The 13,851-nt window shown below is 49.2% G+C and overlaps 1 protein-coding gene across 3 annotated transcripts in view; it reads right to left on the reverse strand.

Annotated features, from left to right (window-relative positions):
* Positions 1-485: 485 nt before the first annotated feature.
* The window catches only part of OTUD5 (OTU deubiquitinase 5), a 28,171-nt gene continuing 14,805 nt past the window's right edge, over positions 486-13,851 (reverse strand). For 2 of the 3 annotated variants that reach the window (XM_033409641.2, XM_012537509.3), the window contains exons 3-9: positions 9,356-9,420; positions 9,112-9,268; positions 8,867-9,015; positions 5,045-5,248; positions 3,366-3,567; positions 3,164-3,277; positions 486-2,852 (exon numbers count right to left, since the gene is read on the reverse strand). In XM_033409641.2, the coding sequence (XP_033265532.1) occupies positions 2,728-2,852; positions 3,164-3,277; positions 3,366-3,567; positions 5,045-5,248; positions 8,867-9,015; positions 9,112-9,268; positions 9,356-9,420 (1,016 nt within the window). In that variant the 3' untranslated portion in view covers positions 486-2,727. The remainder of the gene's footprint in view (positions 2,853-3,163; positions 3,278-3,365; positions 3,568-5,044; positions 5,249-8,866; positions 9,016-9,111; positions 9,269-9,355; positions 9,421-13,851) is intronic. The other variant, XM_004281951.4, reaches the window with a different exon arrangement.

Here is a 13,851-nt window from a genome sequence, read left to right on the forward strand (position 1 = left end):
CAGAGTCTGTCACAGGAAGACACACAGATGCTCAAGACACACATGCACTGCTCCAAAGGCAGACATATACTTATGTGATAGAGCCACAGATAGGCAGTGTCACAAAAACAGACATGGATTGACCCAGTCACAGTCACAGACACACACACACACACACACACACACCAGCAGACATGCAGTGTTGTCACTGAAACTGTCCAGAAATAGCTACCCAGAATCGTCACAGGAATACAAACGGACATCCACCCTATCAGAAAGAAACCACAGATGCCCTGTCACAGACAGACCCACACAGACATGCACTTGTCTCAGAAACAGACACAAACTGTCAGAGATAGAGTCCCACACTCAGTCACCATCTGACACACCTGGAACTAAGCCCTTGTCACACACACTAGAGAAAGACACTGTGAGATGCACAGAGACTTGGACTCACCAGTCTCACACACACACACAAACACCCAAAAAGCAAATACACACATGTATTCTCCCTTATTCATCCAACATTTATTAGGGGTCTACTTAAGCCTGCAAGGCCCTAGAGGGGGTGCAGATATTAAGAGATACACAGATAAGTCAGGCATCATAGCCCTTGCCCAGGAAGTTGACAGTACAGTTACTGGGAAAGGAGTAAAGACATATTTGTAGATAGAGGTGAGAATGTGGACAGGGTCACACAGGACTTCTCAGGAGACCCTCTACCCATCTTGAAAGACAAGGTTGGAGGCTTGGGACAGAGGAAAGGCAAATTCCAGGCAGAGGCCAAGGAAAACTGGACAGAGTGGCAAGATGAAGTAGGCAGGGGCCAAATGGTGCAGAAATTTCAACATTAGGATAATAAATAATACCTGCTAACATTTGAGCTCTCAGAACGTGGCAGGCACTGCGCCGTCGTACATTATGTTGACCATATACACTCTCTCAATGCTCACAACCAGAGAGAGCATGAGGTAGTAGACATTAATCACCCCTGTCCCACACATGGGACACTTGAAACTCAGAGAGCCTGTGATTTGACCAAGGCCACATAGTTAGAAAAAGCCGAGGTTTCAAACCAACTCTCCACACATGTGCTTAACCAGTGGATTCCACAGAGACACCCTGCAGACAGCCATACCCTCACCTGCAGAACTGGACACACATCCTTCCACAAGAACCCCATTATTGAGGGACATCAAAGACAACTGACAAAACCTGAGGGCCAGCCATCCTTCTCTGCCTTGGCTTCACCTAGTCTAGGAAGGGCAAGGACAGAAGTGTCCAGAGAACTGGGGAACATGAACAAAAAAAGGTTTAGCTATTCCTCGGTTTCTAAAACCAAGTGTGGGGAGGTCCCCTCTGGTCGCTTCCACTAAACTCATGTTGCTATGAAGCAACCGTTGTGGCTGACCAAAGCATTTCCTAATCAAACAATCACAAGGAAAGAGCAAACATATTGGGGCGAGAGGCAGGCAGAGAAGTTGGAAGTTCAGTCCCTGCCTTTAAGCTCACAGTTCTCTGCTCCCATCACACCCCAGGAAATAGAGTGGGCAGGCTACATCCTGTGCCAATAGTGAGGCAAGGACGATGGGCAAAGACAGAGCTTTCTTGGTGGTAACAGGTCCAAAAGCTGGTTTAGTAACCAGTGAATCAAATATGAACAAACTCTGGGCCCCCAGAGAGACCCCAAGGGAGAGCATACGGCCCTTAGAGGTCAAGCCAAGGTCTGTGCCATCACCGCCTCTGATCAGAGGCTCACCCACCCCCTGTCCCACACAGAACAGAGGCGCTCAGGGGAAACTGACATTTGGTTTTATTGTGCCAAGGACATTACAGATGGCGGATCTTGCTGACACCTGCAGGGCATGGGTGCCCCATCTGCCAAGGCTGCTCCCACCCCCCACACTCAAATCCTGGGCGGTGGCCATGATCCTCAAAGGTGCCCCCCACCCCGAGATTCCAAAATGACTGGTGGTGGTGGTGGAAGCATAAGGAATGCAGCAAGGTCAGAGTCTCATTGTCCAAAGCCCACTTGACACCTGCCCCCCCTTGCCCTCCCACCCCACCCTGGCTCACACTAGACCCTGCCCGCCTCCACAGAGCTGGAGGCCAGGGACATCAATCACATCTTCGTGCCCCGTGGCCTGCCTGCCCCCAAACCAGAGAGATGCCACTTTCATAGAGCCAGTGCTGTTGTCTACATCACTTTTTGATTGGTTGATTTTATAAGATAAAAGTAACGTTTTAATAAAGAAAAAGTTCAACATTGAAGGCTCAGACATTCTTGGGGTACTGGGAAGGGGATTTTCCCACTTCTTCCTCCCACCTCCCCGGCATCATTTGTGGTGGGGTGACAAGTTTCTGATCTTGGAAGGAATCGGGGACAAGGAGACTTTCCTCTGTCTGAATGTCTCTCCTCAGGGGCTGCCTGGCTGCCAGTTGGTTTGTCTCTGTGTGCCTCTCGCCTACCTTCAGCACCCTTGCCCGAGTCCCCTGTGGAATGCAGGGATGGTGCTGTGCAGGGGGCAACAGGGCACATCAGCTGGCGAAGAGACAGGTGATGATGGTGGTGGCAGCGATGAGAGGGCGCGCAGGGTGGGCTAGCCGGAGGGAAGTGGGGAGGAGTGAAAGGAGGGGAGAGAGGGAAGAAGGAAGAAGGCAAGAGGGAAGAAAGCCAAAGAAGGTGGGGTGGCACCAGAGGGCAGGAGTGTGGGGGTTGGGAGATGGTCTCCAGTCTCTGGGTCTCCATCAACTCTTGTCTGGGGGTGGGTCTCTGTGCACTTTGTTTTTCTTCATACTGTCTAGGTATTCCTGTTGGGACACTGCCAGCACCGACGCTAGGATCTCATCATCATCCCAGTCGTTCAGGCCTGCTGGGCAAGAGGAAGGGAGAAAGGATGACAGAGCACTTTAAAGCCTGCCTTCTCCTTGCCCTTTGCTGATCCCTGGCTCTGGAGAGATCCCATTCAGGCCCCCATCACTCTTTTCTCTAAGGAGAAGACTCCTCTGGGCCTACAAAACCCCACTCAGATCCGCCTCTGGGACAGACTCTTGGACCTGAAAAATTCTCTTTTCCTGGGGAGATGGCCAGAGGCCCAAGAAGCCCCCTTTGCAGGACAAGCTGGTTCTGCCATCTCTCCCCAACTCCCAGCTGGCCCCTGGACCATAGACAGAGGAGGCTTACCAAAGGCAGAGGGGGACATCTGCTGAATGAGGGCCCGGCACTCCAGAGTAGGGTAGAGGGACACGAGGGGAGAAGTAGCCCGGTCGGCCCCTGTCGAAAACTGGCTGCTCGTACCTGGGGCAGATGGACAGTCAGAGGCAGGGCTCAGGACCTAGGCAGGACCTCCTGACCCCTGCATGCTCCCTATCAGCAAGTCACTGACCTGGTGCACAGGGTGAAGGAGGTTTGGCAAGAGCTAAGACAGTGCCTGGGGAAGGAGGCTTGATGCCCAGCTCGGCATGCAGCTCAGGGTGCTCGGGTGACGAGGCTGAACTCCGCTGCCTTGGGGACCGGCTGGTCCACTCCTCCAGACCACTGGAGGCTGCTGCTGTGGCAGAGCTGCACGTGGCGCTGGCTTTCCGGGGCTGCAGTGAGCAAGGATGAGGAGGTAAAGACCAACACCAGTCGCAACCCTCCTCTGCCCCATTCCCAAAGGGCTCGCTCCCTCCCAGGATCCTGGCTATGATATAGCTTCTACATAGGCCACCACCATTCCTGTTCACACAATGGACCACAGGATGAAGGTAAGCTCTTTTAAAGCCCCTCTCACACCCTTACAGCCAATCTGACAGGAAACCTGTTACCTCCACCTTCAAAATAGATCCAGAATCTATCCCCTTCTCACCCCCTCCCTTGCCAGCACTGTCGTCAGTCACCAGAACTGCTATGGTAGCCTTCTCCTTTTTGGTCCCCTGCTTTCACCCTTGCCCCCTAGACTCCATTCTACACTCAGCAGTCAGGAGGATCCTGTTAAATCCTAAGTCAGATCCCACTCTTTCTCTGCTCACAACCCTCTCATGGCTTCTGCCTCATTCAGAAAAAAAGCCAAAGTTCTCACCACAGCCCACAAGCCCCTTCCAATCTGGCCCCACCGCCTTCCGACTCCATCTACTACTACATTCTCTTCTGCCACAATGGCCTCCAGGCTGCTTCTGAATCACACCTGGTGTGCACTTACTTCAGGGCCTTTGCTCTAGCTGGCCCTCTGCCTTCCCTGGCATAGGCACTTAATCCCCTCACCTCTGCAAGCTTTTGCTCAAATCTCACCTGCTCTGAGGCCAACCCTGACCATGCTATTTAATACTGTGAACTCCCAGCCCCACTCAGTCCTACTCATCCCCTTTATCCTGCTCTACATCTTTCATGCATACCACCTCTCAATTAATTTATTCATTATGTTTATTTTGTTCCACTCTGCATAAATGTAAGTACCACAAGTACAGGGATCTGGGACTGCCCGGCTCACCAATGTACCCCTATACACTGAGAACAGTGCCTGCAATAAATATTTGTTCAACGAATTACTCAGCTCTTGCCAATGTCTATTAATCACTCTAAACTCCTTGTGATTCCTCAAATGCCTGGCTGTCATGCCCCACTCCCTGCCCTAAAAATTCAACCTTTCTGTGTGGAGACTGACCAGAGCCCTCACCTTCACTGGTCTCCCAGCCAGGGTCAAGGGTCCCACTGATGCATGTGTTTCCCTTAACAGACAGAATCACTGAGGGTGGAGTGGGCCAGACCTGATTTTACATCCTCAGCACACAGCCTGCCACACAAGAACATTCAGCAAGAGCCTGTCCCTCTGAAACTATCCATGAACCCTGCATGTCACCATCAGTGGCTGCCCTCCCTCACTCCTTAAAAGAGCTAGTTCTGCACAAGCGTTGAGAGTTCTAAGGCACAATGCCAAGACTAAGGCCAAGATAAGGTACAGACGGGGCTGGGAGCTTCCTTCTCTCCCAGATGCCAAAACTGCTTAGTTTTTTTCTGCCTGTTTGTGGGCAGAACGTGGGAATTAACAGGTTCTTAGCCAGGCTAGTGACAGACCCCAGGACCCACCTGGCTGGGGCCACGGACTTGGCGAGCCTGTTTCTCCTGATCCCTCAGCCACTGCAGGTAGGACTCCCGAGCCACCTGCTCCTCAATGGCCTCATTTGTGGCCTCCCAGTCTGTGGCCCGCTTCTTGTCTTCCAGCATCTGCTGTTCAATCCACGACTCCTCCGATGTTTTTATGGCATTCTTCATCAGGGACTGCTCTGCAAACTGCAAGGAGTGGGGGAGGAACAGTGATGTGGGCTGACACTCTGAACTCTGGCCAAGAGCCAGAACTGGCTCAGGGAGGTGGGCCCACAGGCCCGCAAGAGAGGAGGCACAAAGGCAGGTACTCTTACTAAGCAACCCCCTGGGCAGGCTGCCTATTCATCAGGGGCTGGGGGAAGGCAGGTTTGGGTTGTGGGACGTGTCATTCCAAACTCCTATACTCAGAAGCTCTGCTCCCAACCCCAAGACACCTCAACTGAAGTACTAAGTCTGGGGCAGTCAGGTGTTCTCCAGCCAGGGCTAGAATTTAAAGAAGCCTCACCCAGTGACGACTCAGTTGTTGAGGCCTTCCTCACCTATGCCCAGATGGGACAAGGCGAAAAGATCACCCGAGAAGTGAGCTCTGTGTGCACAGGGTAGAGGGACTATTGGGGCATTTAACTGGACAAGAGAACAGTGTCAGCATGGTGTGAGGTGCTATGAGTCGTGGAACACTGTGTGAGAGTGTTCTCTGTCAGGCTGTGAGACATAACAGATTTTTAAAAACGGAATAATGAAAAGTATCAGTGCATATCCCAGGGAATAAATGTGAAGTATTGCTCAGTGAAACTTATTTTAATGCACATATACACACCACACACCAATGTGTGCATGCACTAAGTAATGATGTAAAATGTAATTTTTTACCCATGGATAACAGTCCAAAAAGAATGTAAAACTCTGTTAGAATAAGCCAATTAAAAAATGGGGAAAAAATCTAAACATACAACTTCAAAGAAGATATACAGATGGCAAATAAGCCCATGAAAAGATGCTCAACACCATTTGTCATTAGGAACTGCAAATTAAAAATAACAACAAGGTACCCATCAGTTAAAGATATCAGTAAGAACTATAGCTTCATGTAGATATGGATGGTTACATATAGAAATATTTCTAGATACGTGTATACACACAGGTTAGTATATACACATATACTTCCTTGTTTTGTCAGCTGAAAGGGCCTAGAAACAAGGATACCCCAATAGCAAGGAGCAAACTCAGCACTCAGATGCTGGTTTCTAATAACATTCTCCAATAAAAGGAACTAGGACTCCTTGGAGAAATGGCTGGTTCTAGGAATGGGGCAGGAAATATACAAGGTGAGCCTGGAGCACCTTGCAGTGCCAGAAAGTAAGTATTCAAAACAAAATAAAACAGGGACTTCCCTGGTGGCGCAGTGGTTAAGAATCGCCTGCCAATGCAGGAGACACGGGTTCAAGCCCTGCTCTGGGAAGATCCCACATGCCGTGGGGCAACTAAGCCCGTGCGCCACAGCTGCTGAGCCTGCGAACCACAACTACTGAGCTTGCGTGCCACAACTACTGAAGCCTGTGTGCCTAGAGCCCGTGCTCCGCAACAAGAGAAGCCACTGCAGTGAGAAGCCCGTGCACTGTAACGAAGAGAAGCCCCCGCTTGCCGCAACTAGAGAAAGCCCGCGTGCAGCAACGAAGACCCAACACAGCCAAAAATAAATAAATAAATTAATTAATTAAAATAAATAAATAAATAAAAGAAAAACGAACAAACCAAGAAACACCCCGCGCTCCCAAAACACACCACCACAATGATGGGGGTATGTCAGAGACGCAGGAACCAACAAAAGGAGCTCCCAATAGCCAAAATTGGAAAAATTTGAGCATCAAATAAAAATACTATTGGATTATAACCCAAAGTGTAAAAGTATTAAAGATATACCCATCAGTCCACAATGATACAAATGATTGAATAAATTAATAATGGAGGATAAGAGACAAATCTCCCTTGCAGAAGAATTCCAAATAATTTATGTAGATACTCTGCTCTCAAGAAGATGGAGTGTATCCTCTTTTTTTTTTTTGGCTGTGTTGTGCGGCTTGTGGGATCTTAGTTCCCCAACCAGGGATTGAAGCCGGGCTCTCGGCAGTTAAAGCACGAGTCCTAACCACTGGACTGCCAGGGAATTCCCTAACCCCACTTCTTAAGTGTGGGCTGTAAATGACTTCCTTCCAAACAGTACAGCATGGAAAAGGGGGTGGTGTGGGGGAAGACTAATTTTACAGTGGAGAAAACTTGATAAACGCTACTTCTGCCAGATGATCAAGGTCGACATCAACAGTTATAAATCACGTTCACAGTATACACTGTTGATATGATGTGATGAGAATGGCACTTTACCACTGTGATCCTCCTCCCTGAAACCCACAGCCCCAGTCTAATCATGAGAAAAACATCAGACAAATTCCGAAAGAGAAACATCCTACAATATAGCTGACCAGTACTCCTCAAAACTGTCAATGTCACCAAAAACATGAAAGTGTGAGAAGCCATCACAGACAGGGGAGCCTAAGGAGATATTATGACTTTAGTTAATAATGATGTGTCAATATTGGTTCATATATTGTAACAAATGTATCACAGTCATCTGATATGTGAATAATAGCAAAAATGTGTGCAAGGGGGAGCAGGGTATATGGGAACTCTTTACTATCTTCTCAATTTTTCTGTAAATCTAAAACTATTCTAAACAAGTCTACTAAAAAAAAAACTTAGGGCACTCACATTTTTAACAAAAGGAAAAAGAAAAGATACATATGATCAAACCACAGAAAGTCACGGATGAATCTTAAGTGTACAGTGTTACTTGAAAGAAGCCATTGGAAAAACTACATACTGTTATGATTCCAATTATATGACATTCTAGAAAAGGCAAAACTATAGAGTCTGTAAACAGATCAAAAACAAGGAAATTCAGAAAAACTGTCACAGAAATATGGTCTTTAGTTAATATATCAATATTGGTTCATTAAGTATGACAAATACACTATGCTAATACGTTAATCATAGGAGGGTATATGGGAATTCTATAATCACAATAATTACATAAATCTAAAACTGTTCTGAGATTAAAAATTTAAAAAACAAAACCAAAAAACCTTTATGCTAGAGGGTGTGTTGGTGTTAGGGTGTGTTTCCTAAAATGAGGCAGGAGCACTTTCTGTTTGTAGGAAGTGAAACCTGAATAGAAGATACCAAAATCCCCAGCAGACAACTGTTTATGAGACAGAGAATCAGAATCTGTCACTGTGTGCTGAGAAAATGTACTGCCACCTTCTGAGCACCTATTAGGCACCAGGCCCAGTGTTAGGCACTTTCTGTATCGGCCAAGCTACCAAGTCAAATTACTTGTACAATCTGCCTTAGGTCCCAAGCCAGTAAGTTGTGGGGCCAGGCCTACACTCCAAGTCTCTGTGACCACAGTTGTCTGTACCTGCTGAGGTTCGGAGGAGGATCCATGTGGGTGCCAAGACACCCAGACCAAGCCCTGGCTCACAGTTCCCAAGTGTGACTCCATATCCCCAAATGCCAACCCTTAACAGGCACAAAAGATGGGTGAACCAGCTCAGACAGGCAAACCAAGACCACAGAATGAGCCCTGAGAGATCACCTTGGGTAACTTCCTAACTTCACAGAGGTGAGACCTTACGGGCGACTCAGAGAGGGGACAGGATATTTTTGTGGGCTAGGGGCAAAACTGAAACTCCAACAGAGATTTCTGGTCTCTATATCCAGCATCCATTCTGGGCATGGGGACCTGCTTACCCCCGGTTTGAATGATGGCAGGCCCAGCCCCACGCCAATGGTGGCCTTGTTAGGATTCACCACTGAATTGTAGTGGATATTCCGATGGTAGCTGACACGGATGGGTTCATCCTCATTTTGATGGATCCCATGGAATGTGTTGATGGGTTCTGCAGAGAAAGAGAAGGAGGGAGCATCCACAATGGGCTGGGTGGGGCAGGCTCGGACCAGGTGTGATCAGTCGCTCACTAACACCACAGAAGTACCTGTGCTGTACTGGTACACCTCCACGGGCCGGTTGTACATCTCTGCCATGGCCTGCATCTCAATGTGGTTGCCATGGCAGTTGTTTTTCCGCTTCCGGTTGATGTAGGTGGTAAAGTCCTCTGTGACATAGTTAGAGAAGTAGTCGGCATTCTTCATCTGCAGAATAGATCAGAGGAGCAAGCTCTATGTGGAGAAGACATCCTCCCACTCTGCCCCCGCCCCAAGGTCTCTGCAAAGTCTCACCAGATAGTCCATGCAGTGCTTTCGCACAACCTCATGCATGTCCTGGTCTCCATACACCTGGTCAGCTGTGGGGACAGAAGGAGAGGCTGGGGTCAGAGCCGCCACCAAAGAAGAGTTCTGAGTCACAGAACATCCTTGGGGGTGGAGGGCTGGGGGCCAGGGAAATGCCCTTTCCTACCCTAAGGCATGGAGAGTTCTTGGCCTTGTGGGCTGGAATAGGGTCATGAAAATAGAGGCAGGCAGGGACAGTCTTTAAGAACAAGAGTACAGGTAAGAGGGACACAACCACAGGCCTCTTGAGCAGATGACTTTGTCAACAAACATTTTAAATCCCTAAGTGGCCTTAAGCACCTTCAATTCCACATACACCCCCTTCACTTTTCACATGAGGAAACTGAGGCTCGGGGAGTTTGTGGCTTGACCAAGGTCACACAGAAGTCAAGTCTGTGACAGATTCAATTCTATAATTCAGTTTCCTGACTCTCAGGAGTCAGTATGGCCTTTATAAGGTTAAAAAAAAAGGAAAGGAAAGGAAAAGAAAAACAACTGGGCTCTAAGCCCAATTCTGCTAGGTACTAGTGAGCAAAATGACCAGAGGCAAATGACCCAAGTGTTCTGACCTTCATATGCCTCACGTGTAACATGGGATGGAGCTGGATGACTTCCTGGCAGGGCTCTCGTGGGATTAATGAGATAATAGGTGTGAAGTGACTAGCACTGGGTTTGGGACAGAGCAGTCACTCAGAGCCCCCTTTCCTGTAGTGGGGCCTGAACGTGCAGTACTGTGAAGGTGATAGAGGTGAGTAAAATCCTGCCCCTATCTGCAAGAAGCATATATTCTATAAGAGAGATAAGACACATATGCACCTAACTTAAGTTTAATTCAGGAAAGGCAGCCTGTGGCCCAAATGGTCCAGGCATTATAGGGTTTTGGTCACAATAAGAACTAGGCTCCCTCTGCCTCACTTAAGGATGTTCAAACATGCTGTTCCCTTTTCAAGACATTATTTCCATCCTCCTTGTCTGCCTACTTATCAAATATCAATGTATTCTTAAAACAGTTCCCCACCCTCCAGAGCACCTCTTATCACCAGATTTATCAAAGGTGCGTACAGACTTCATCTGCCTGATCACACTGGGTTCCCACTGAGGGCAGAGGGCAGTTCACATCCAAGTCCACCCCCAGCTCAGAGCCTGATGCAGTGCAAGAAATTGGGAACAGTTTGCTGAGTGGATGGGAAGGCTGCGGGAGCCAGGGAGCCTTCTCCCTGAGAAATTAAAGTGGGCTTGAAGATGAGGCACGCCTTATGTCCACTGGCTAAGACGAAGAGGGAATTTCCCTTTGTCTCCCCAGACCGTTGCTCTGACGGGATCTCCCTGGGGCACTGGGGCAGGGGCAGGGGCAGGTCCTGCAGGGAACACTGCAGAGTTCTTCCATGACAGCCAGTCTACCTCTGTGAAGAATCGCTAGAAGAACGCCTTCGCTGCCCTCCCCTTCCTTCCCTGGAGGGTTATGTGAGATAAGGAGAAAAAGGCCGCTCTGAGATAGAAAACGGGGCCCATGCCTGTCTCACGTCCTCCTGGAGGTGCAGAGACCTGAGAGGGATGGGGAGTGGGGGCTGTGAAGGCGCGAAGGGGTAGTCCCTTCACCGATGTAAACAAGGATGTGGGTTCTGCGGCCACACTCTCCCCTGCCCCACCCCCCAGCAGCACTTCCAGCAAGTCACATGCCCTGTGCACAGGCTGGGGGCCCCCTGTCGCTGCCTTTCTTAGAAGCCAGGACCACAGAACCCGCTGTGGCTGCCGGAGCTGCCCGAGGAGCTATTTCTGTAGAATAAACTTGGGGTGCCAAAGAGGCAGTGCTGTCAGCAGCTGCAGTAAACAGGAACTGAGACAGGAGTGAAGGGGTTAAAAAATAGGGGTTGGTCTATCAGGCTCAGGGAGGTGGCTGAGATGTTCCTAGGGAAGGGTCAACAGGCATTTCCAGGCCTGGGAGGTAGATCTACCCGACCTAGATGCCAGATGCAAGAAGTTGGGGGAAAGAGGGGAGACTGTAGACAGGGAAGGGAGTTGGGGGAGAACCTTCCCATGAGGGTCCCCCCATTGCCCTGTCACTGACTCCTTTGCCTGACAGAAAGGCTCTTCTGCCTCCTAGCTATGTGGCACTGGAAAAGGCCTTTAACCAAGCTATGTGGCACTGGAAAAGGCCTTTAACCACTCTGGGCTGCAATGTCCTTATCCATAAAGTGGGGGAGATAACTCCTCTTCCTCTCATGGGGCGTTGTTAAGACTACGGGGATGGTCTGCCAAACACCTAAAGCATACTAGGTGTTCAAGAGACAGGGCTCCTGTTTGTCATAAGGAGGACGATGACTCCTTCAGATAGCCAGCCACCCACAAGTCAGCTAGAATGTCACCGGAACCACTTATTAAGCCCTTCCTCATTTTTGTTGCACTTCATCAGCCAGAGGAAAGCCCCAAACTCAAAGTCTAGGTTGTCCCTCCTCATGAAGGCAGAACTGGTTCTCTACCTTTGCTGAATCCAAAGGTCCACAAGCCTACATTCTGTGCCTATAGTTCAAATCTTCAGCAACCAAACAGGCCTCACAAAATGGGTTCCTTACATGTGGGCAAAGTATGACCTTCTCTACTTATCTATAAAATGTAAAATACCACCTTCTCTACGGTACATGTATTTAATCACAGCTTTTGGGAGGGGGGAACCCACCTCACTGGTTATAAGATGTACCCTAGTTTGGGGATCATCAACATGTAAGAAAATGTGCATCTCTGAACCAAGGAAACAGAGCAACAGTACCTTGCCAATGAGGGAGAGTAGAAGGATCTTTTGAATGACATAAGGCAGGAAAAACACCCAGTGCAGGGCTAAGAACACAGAAATCCTCACTCAGGAGATGCTTGTCTGATTTTGCCAGCCCTACCTCTGTCCTCCAGAAAGCCCTCCTCCTCCCAAGAAGGTGGCACATGGAACCAGGGGCTGAGCTGGATTTCCCTGTGGAGTCTAAGGTGGAGGGAAAGGGCCCAATGGTCCTGCAGAGGTAGGGGAATTCACAGCACTTGTTTTGATAGAAACCGAAACTCCTCCTCTTGCTGACACTGCACTTGGCAATCTGCACCTGCTCTCCCCTCCCGGAGTCCAGCTGAAAGGGGGTCCCCACTACCTCACCTCTGTCCCCAACCCAAATAGGGCTCAGAAATCCTCAGTACAATACTACAGTTGGTTCCACCAAGGCCTTTTCACATTCTAACTCATTCCATTCTTACCCAAAAAAACCCTACTTTCCACAGGACAGATACTGAGGTACAGAAATGTGGCATAGTTGGCCCAAGGTCACACATTTGGGAGGTTGAAGGAGAGGCCAGGCTTTCAAGGTGTAACTGGTAACTTCAAGCACTGATGCCCCAGGTGACATTACCACCACTCCCAATCCAGCTATCACCTTAGCCACCTGACTCTCTAGGCCAGGCCTGATCCTGACTGCCTCAGTTTCCCCACCAGCACAAGCAGGAATCAGCTGGAACACAGGAAAGGCCTGAAAGTGGGCAGAGATTACAGATATCAGGGGCTGTACCCCTCACTAGGGCCACAGAGGTCAGCATGAACTTTCCCTCCCCACACCCTACTTCTGTCCTTTCTCTGAGCATACAGAGACACCAGCATAGAAATGCGTATGTGCATGCACACAACCAGCAGATCCTGCCAAAGATGTTCCCTGAGGCCAAATACCCACACAACAACCCTCACAACTGCAGAGAACTATCGCATCCAACAAGTAGATGCCCTTGCCACCAACCAGGAAAGACTGAAGGCTGGACAAGATATGAGGCTGTACAAACTGAGGACCCCTCCACACCTCCTTCCTAGCCTTTGCCACGGGGCCTGATGGAAGCGGGGAATAGCCAATAGCTCTAACAGACTTGTCTCAACCTCCCTCCCCTGCTGCCTGGGGGAAGGTCCCCCAAAATGTAGTCACTGTTTTTTGAGGAATTATGTGGAAGAGCAAGACAGGAGAGCCTGGACTCTCTAAAGAGTTTAAGGGGAACTTCATTAGAGGTCCAGTGATTAAGACTCCATGCTGCCACTGCAGGGGGCATGGGTTCAATCCCTGGTCGGGGAACTAAGATCCCACATACTGCATGGTGCAGCCAAAAATAATAGTAATAAATTTTTTTAAAAAATAAATAAAGAGTTTAAGTACAAGGCCCTACAATTTGTTTTAGAGGCACCTGGGGATTACCTCCCTACCAGGCTGCTGCCTGCCTGCCTGCCTACCTGCCTGCTGGAAGAGCCACAGCGAGTTCCACTGAGGACAGAAAAGGAAGCTTGGTGTGTGCAGGGAAATCTAAAAACAAACCACACGAATGTGTGTACAAAGCAGTAGGGGGAGACAGGACCTGCTCTATTCCCTGCTTCTCTCCTGGCCCAGTGGGAACCCTGGCCCCACTGAGGAGATGAACCAAAAATAAGGCCTCAC

Source organism: Orcinus orca, chromosome X (assembly GCF_937001465.1).
Source record: "Orcinus orca chromosome X, mOrcOrc1.1, whole genome shotgun sequence".
NCBI classification, from domain to species: Eukaryota; Metazoa; Chordata; class Mammalia; order Artiodactyla; family Delphinidae; genus Orcinus; species Orcinus orca.